Raw genomic sequence first — 6,909 nt, 5'->3', positions numbered from 1 at the left:
CCGTCCAGCCTCTCCTCCCCCCTGCCTGCCCTGGCCAGCACCAGAATGAGAGTTGACAACGGGCCTCGGGCCTCGGGAGTGTGAAAAGAGACATTCCTTCTCCTGAGCCTCTGGGGGGAGAGAGAGAGAGTGTGTGTGTGTGTCTGGGAGGGGAAACCGTGGTCACAGACTCCCTCTTTTCTCCTCATTCCCATACTAGAGCCCCAACCCCACCTGGTGAGGTTTCCGTTCCTACAGACCTAAAGTAAATCAGACCTAAAGTGTGAATATGTGTATTGTAAACAGTTCCTATGGCTTTGCCTTTTTGGGTGGCATCTTTACAGAAAATACTCGGAAATAACACCAGTGGGTGTTTGTGGGACTCAGCTTGCAGGGAATGAGATCTCCTAGTTTCCATATTTCCAGCTTTACCCTCTGCCTTAGAACCTGGCTGTGCTGAAGAGATAGCCAGGTTGCCTTGCTGAGGGCAATACCAAAGTAAGTCTTCTCCAGGGCCAGGCTTGCGGGAATGAACTCTGCAAGGTGATGGGAGGAGAGGAACTAGAAAGGAACTAATTTAGGTTAAAGTTAGGGAGACCAGAACGAAAAAAAACCCAAAAGTCCAAAGGCACTTCTGGGCTATTTTGGAAAAGTGAGAATGTAAGTCTTTGGACAAAATAATTCCCTGTTCCTGAACTTTTGTTTTCTCAGCAGCAGTGGAAACCAGCTAATTTCTTAGCTATACAAACAAGCAAAAACAGTATTGTTTCTAGTCACTTGTAGCATCATTTGTAAGTTTCCATGTGTTTGCTTCCAACCTGTTTGATGGATCATTGCCCTTCCTATAACAATTGCTACTATTCAGATTCCTTCACATAATTCGGATTTCAGTACTGAGAGAGATGAAAAGGGAAAAAAGAGAGGAGGGACTGCTACAGAAAATAAATAGGTAGGGGATTTTCACCCTCTCTTGCTAAATAAATGTAAAGGTTTGCCTGTCATTAATTCAGTGTCACTCTAAATGGAGTGATGTATCCTGTCAGTTGTGGGAAGTGAGCTATTTTAGGAATGGGGAGTACTACCTGGTAGGCGGCATCATGACTGAAGGTGTCTTCTTGGCAGAAGTTTCTGTGACATAGAAATCCTTTAGAACCACAAACTCCCTCAACCAAGAGACCCACATTACCAACTTATAGTCATCACTTTGCTCTAAATTCTCAGACACTTTTATTCCCCGTCCATATGGGGGAGAGAGAGACAGGGGAAGATGGAGAGAGCAGACATCACAAATTTAAAACTTTGATTTTGTTTCATTTATTTAAATAAATATAAATATAAATTTTATATAAAACTATTCACAAAGAGACTTCCAGCAACTTGGATTTTGAACTCTCCCCAGACAAATTTTCAGAAAGCAAGACCTACAAGGTTTAATTTTCTAAGTTATTTGCAATTCAATACTTTCATTAAAAACAAAACAAAAATAATCAAGAAACCCCGTGTTTTTATCAGGTTCTGAAACACAGGGAAAGGGAAATGACATGCGCTCTCAAAACCCATTATACAGTTTTAAACTTAAACCAACCCTGTTTTTTCTTTGTTATATGACAATACTGAGTTGAATCTAGATTATTTACATTAAAAACAAAAACGATCTGTAACTGCAAGTGGAGCCCCAAACAAATAGGTCAAGCAGGAGACAGGAGAAGGGTCAGGCCCAGCATGTAAGCCCCCGGGAACGCTCGTCTCCACCTTCTCCAGGTGAGACCACCGAAAGGGAGAGGATTTTGGCCCCTGGATGCCTCCCGCGTCGCGTGGTGGGCGTTGGGGGATGCCGGGGGCGTATGGCGAGACGTGGGGCAGCCCTCCCTCATAAGGGGGAAATCTTGTCATCGTTGGCGGAGGCCGGCGACAAGGAGTCCTCATCCTCCGAGCGCACGTAGTGCGCCTGGCTGCCGACGCACTTGCACCCCGTGTGACTGTTCCTCTGCGTGCCCTTCCCTTCCTTCTTATGCTTCACCCTGCGGTTCTGAAACCAGATTTTCACCTGCTTCTCCGACAGGTTCAGGTACGTGGCGATTTCGATCCTCCGGAGTCGAGACAGGTACATGTTGGAAGAGAATTCCCGCTCCAGCTCCAGGAGCTGCGTGCTAGTGAACGCTGTCCTCATCCTCTTGCCATTGGGTACCTGGCTGGCGTCCGAGCCCCCTGCAGACCGGCCAAGAGAGGGCAGAGAGGTAATTCCCGGGGGAGGAGCTCCCACCCCACGTGCCATCCCTTGGAAAGGATGCCTCTCAAGGACCCACCCGCGAAGCTCAAACACCTATATCTATCCATCTCTCACTCTTTCTCATTGCAAGACGCATCGTTACTCAGCCGGGAAGGACAGAGACGCCCAAGCAAGCGAAGCTCTTTGATGTCCGGGACGTAAAGTCAGAGGATTAAAGTGGGGGCCGGGGGAGGGGTTGCATTGTCAGGTCGTCTCCCTTCAAGCCTAGCGGAAAGGCTTAGCCAAAAGCCTCGAAATGCTTTCAGCCAGCCTCGACGCCGGAATGCCACACTTAAGTTCAAACACACCCACCCCGGACCTCTGTCAGTTAACCTCCGATTTCTCAGCCCTCAAATTCGAAGTCGCAAAGGCCTTCGATATTATGCAAGACTCGGGCACCAGGTACCGCGAGCGAAGCTCACCACGCCGCTTGGAGAGGCTGGCAAGGCTAACTTCTACCTTCGTGGAACTTCTGGGGACTACTCCACAATTACACGAGAAGCCCCTCCTCCCTCCCCACCCCGCCCCCGTGTTCCCACTTCCTCCACTGCAGGCTGAAAGTTTGCTCCCGGGAGCCGCAAGGCACCGCGCGCAGGTGCCCAGGGACCCGCCCTACCCATGGTGAGGCAGTGGAATCTCCGCGGGTCCGCCACGTTGTAGGTGGTGGCGGTGCAGACAGGTGCGTGGTGCTGCGGATGCCCCAAGGCCGCCGCGGCTGCGGCCGCTGCCGCCGCGGCCGCCGCGGCTGCAGCCGAGCCGGGCTGCTGGGGCTGGTGGTGGTGATGGTGGTGCTGCGGCGGGTGGTGGTGATGGTGCGCGTGGCTCACGCGCGGGCAAAACTGTGCGTCCCCAGGACCCGAAGAAAACTGACTCTTGAGCAGGGGCAAGGCCCCGGCGGCTCCTGCCGCCCCGCCACCCCCGGGCCCTGCACTCCCGGTCCCTACGCTCCCGCCGCCAGAGCTCGCGGGCCCCCGAGAGGAGTGCAGGTGCGAAGTGACGCAGAGCGGACAAACGCAGAACGCGCCGCTCTTGCGGGATGGGCAGCCCGGCCCGGACACGGACATCACCAACGGGGATGGCATGCCCAGCGGGATGAAGAAATCTGGCCCGGGGTGCGGCTCAGGAAGCGAGGGCGCGGGCCGTGAGGAGTCCTTGATGATGAGCGAGTCGACATAGAAGGAGCGCGACATGTCGGGAGGGGTGGGTGGCTGGAGGGCCCGACCGGCCGAGGCGCCCCCTCCCCTCTCCTGTCTTGTGCTCTGCCCCGGGCGCGGTGCGGACGCAGGCGGTCAAGCCCTTGGGGACGCGGAGGTGTCGGCGTCTGGGCCACGAACAAAGGGGTCCCTGGAGAGGGCTGGTCCTCACGTCCCCCGCCCGACGCCCCGGCTCCGGGATTTTATAGCCCCCACCCCGACACGTGATGCTGCGGAGTACAGCTCGGCTCAGGCTCCTCGGCAGCTCCCCACCCTCGGGATAGGCTGCCCGAGTCACAACAGAAGCTGCGAGGAGGGGCGGGCGCGCGGCAGGGAAGAATTCGGGAGAGGGGGATGGGGGAGACTTTGCAAAGTGTAGGTTTTGTTAATTTCGCGGGGGAGGCAGGCCTCCTCCCCTTCTCTCCCCACTGCTTTCCCGAGAAATCACAGAGCTGCATCCTCCATCCCACCCCTCTGGCCTAGCCTGGGCCCCAGCCCAACTCTTCTTCGCTTCGGGCCGCAAAGTGCACCAGGTGGGGACTTTGAGGCCTTTCTGATAGGAAAGCCCAGTGCTTCTTGCTCCTCTGTGCCAGCCGTGGATAAGGCACGGGATAGTGTGAAGCCTGCGGTTTAGAACAGGACTGTGTGGCCCAGTCCCAGAGCGCAGCTTGGGACTTGGACACACACACACACACAGTGCCCTAGCTTTTGGACCTGACCAAGGTCATTCAGGTGGTTAGTTGGCGAGGAATCCGGGGACATAACAGAGAGGCCTCCCAGCTAAGAAGTGAAGCTTTTCATTCTGATGCTTGAGAAGTTCTAAAATGCCTTTGCACTTGGCGCCTTCTGGGGCCATTCAGATCAACAACCCTTCCTTGTGCCTCTTTCTCACCTGAAACTCCCCCCCTTGGCAAAGAGAGACACTGAAGGGCCACTTTCTTTCTCCAAGTGGTTCCGCTGCTGCATTTCCAGACCAACCCTACAAACTCCATCCCAAGGACTTTGGGGAGAGGACCAAACCCCCGCCCTTCTAGAGACTGGCAGGGGTTGAGGGAAGCCTTTGCTCAGATCTTAGCTAGCAGGCTAACCAGGAATCTCCCCCTCCTATGCAGGCCTTTTAAAGCCCATAAAGGTAGAATGGTTATTCAGTGAATCTTGCCTCGGGATGGGAGAAGTGGCTTGGTAAAGGAAACCTCTCTGAATGGCAGTGGAAGACTGGTGCACCAATGGCTGTGTGAGAGAGGGTGGCTGCCCACCTAGGCGCTATTGATCTTTCCAGGGAAGGCAAGGCTGCAGAAGTGACGGCTTTCTCTTCTTTCCCCCTGTAGGAGGCTGGAGCAGGGAGGGTGAGCAACAGCTACAAGTCCAGTCTTTTCCCCCAAACAGCTGACTTCAGGCCTAACATCACACTGGTGCTAAGAAACTTGGGGACAGGACTCCCTCCACCTGTGAGAATCAAGGGCCCCAATCCTAGGGAAGCATCAGCTTCTCAGCTGGTGACATGGCTGTCTCTCTGTCCTCTCTCCTTTTTCCTTTCCATCTCTGTGACCGGCTCTCTTGCCTGCTAGAGAAGTGTAATTGGGTTGTAGGGACGCCCCGCTCTGGGGAGCCCAGGATTTATGGATGGCAATTAAAGTTTTATGAATTGCAGCTGAGGCTGGTTATTGAGCTATTTGAATGTGATTAGAATTCAATTAGAAAGCGGTTAGTGGACGGTGGGTCTCCAGAGTGTAAACAGACAGCTATTCCAGAAATGTGCTAATCCAACATCTTGTGACAACAATTAAGGAGTCTCAGGGCTTAACTCAGGGCAGCTCAGCTGTAACTACTTTTGTACCACAAGGTTTGCCGCTGCAGCCATCGCAGGCACTCAGCCTCAACCCAGCCTGCCTGGCCCAGCCCACTCTCACTCACAACTGGAGAATCCAGGCAGTCCCCGAACCATTTCAGCCTCAGAAAGAAGACTGGGAGCTCAACCATTGGGAGGTGCTTGACGGCAGGATGTTTTTACAAGCCTAAATTGTTCGAGTAGGTGACATGATTTCCCTGTTCACTTTGCAAGTGTATATACATTTTTATCACTTACAATTTTATATAATATGTATTTATTCACTTTGATCTGCAGTGATTCTAGTTCTGCTCATGGGAAGAACTTCCATGCTGATGTGCTGGGAGTTGTGCTTATGTGAAGACCATTTTATTTTAGAGAATTCTAATTTTGATGCTTGAGCATCTAACTCAATTTACGCTTGACTACAGAAACATCCGGTTGGCGTGCTGAGGAATTTTGAGAAAAGTGAAAGCCCCATGGGGTTGCTTAGGGCTGCAAGGGGAGCAATGGCTTGGGCCAGGCTGAGGCTGAAAGCAGGTCATGACTGAGAAATTTGTCTATTAGGATACTAGGGTAACTGCTTGAGCCTACCAAAAGCAAGTATTTTGGGGTCATCTTCCACATTGGAGCCTCTCTTCTCAGACTCTTCTCTTTACTTCTGTTTGGATCTCCTCCTCCCCCCACCCCCCGCCCCTTGCCCCCTTTCCTCTACTCCGGCCCCAGCTTCAGAAGCTCACCCCCCCACCCCACCCCCTTGGCCACCGACCCTGCCCCATGACCCTGTCGATAGCTTTTGGGCTGGCCTATCTAGCCCTACCCTTCCCCAGGACTGCAGCACCTCCAACCCATCGGAGCAGAAAGGGACCCTGGGCAGAGCTTCAGTGTGCCCCCATGGTGCCTCCGCTGCCGCCCAATTTTATTTCTCAGTGATTCTGTCCGATAAAATTTCATCGTCCATTAAGTAATCCCTGAAATGAGAGCTCTTATGAGCCTATAATGAGCTCTAATTGCCACGACTCGGGGAGCCACGTGGAAGGATTTATTTGGTATTAAGCAGTCGGGTACAGAGTACAGGCTGTTACCTAAGCCATCACTTTCATAATTCAAGGAGAAAATTAGTTCTTTTAAGGGGCGGGGGGTGGGGAATCCTTTGATTTTTTTTCCCCCCTCTTGCTGGGGATGACAGAGGATGACTTTGCTTTGTCTTTGATGATGTCACTAATGCGAAGGTAACAAAAATTGTCCCCCACCCCCCCCCCCCACCCGTGCCCAGCCAGGATACCCTACCCTTACCCTCAACTGGGGAAGAAAATCAAAGCAGTTCAGAGGCACCACCTCCTTGCCCCTGGACTCTCCAGCTTGAGTCTGGATGAGCGGTACCCTCGCAGCTTAACCTTGAGATTCGAATTCTTGGATATACCTTTCAGAAGGTCTCCCAGTACTTTCCCCCACCTGGGATCACATCAGACCTGAACCCTGCATTTGCCTCTTCCTTCTCTCTCTTCCTGTTTCCTTTCAGGGGCCAAAACAGGGAGATAAAGGGCGTGGACTTAGTATTACTTATTCAACAGCCCTCGAGTTCTGACTCGGTGTGCTTCCTGTCCCTCCCCCCGCCCTCCGCCCGACGCTGCTCTCAG

At 53.0% G+C, this 6,909-nt stretch overlaps 1 protein-coding gene across 1 annotated transcript; it reads right to left on the bottom strand.

Moving 5' to 3' along the window:
• Nucleotides 1-1,317: 1,317 nt before the first annotated feature.
• GSX2 (GS homeobox 2) lies at nucleotides 1,318-3,665 on the bottom strand. Its single transcript, XM_057729051.1, has 2 exons — nucleotides 2,865-3,665; nucleotides 1,318-2,187 (listed from the first exon to the last, which is right to left on the bottom strand). The coding sequence occupies exons 1-2, from the start codon at nucleotides 3,436-3,438 to the stop codon at nucleotides 1,850-1,852; spliced, it is 912 nt and encodes a 303-aa protein (XP_057585034.1). The 5' UTR covers nucleotides 3,439-3,665; the 3' UTR covers nucleotides 1,318-1,849.
• Nucleotides 3,666-6,909: the final 3,244 nt, after the last annotated feature.

This window comes from Hippopotamus amphibius, chromosome 3, assembly GCF_030028045.1.
Source record: "Hippopotamus amphibius kiboko isolate mHipAmp2 chromosome 3, mHipAmp2.hap2, whole genome shotgun sequence".
NCBI classification, from domain to species: domain Eukaryota; kingdom Metazoa; phylum Chordata; class Mammalia; order Artiodactyla; family Hippopotamidae; genus Hippopotamus; species Hippopotamus amphibius.
Note: the sequence above shows the minus strand (reverse complement) of the source record. Positions and strands in the feature narration are given on the sequence as shown.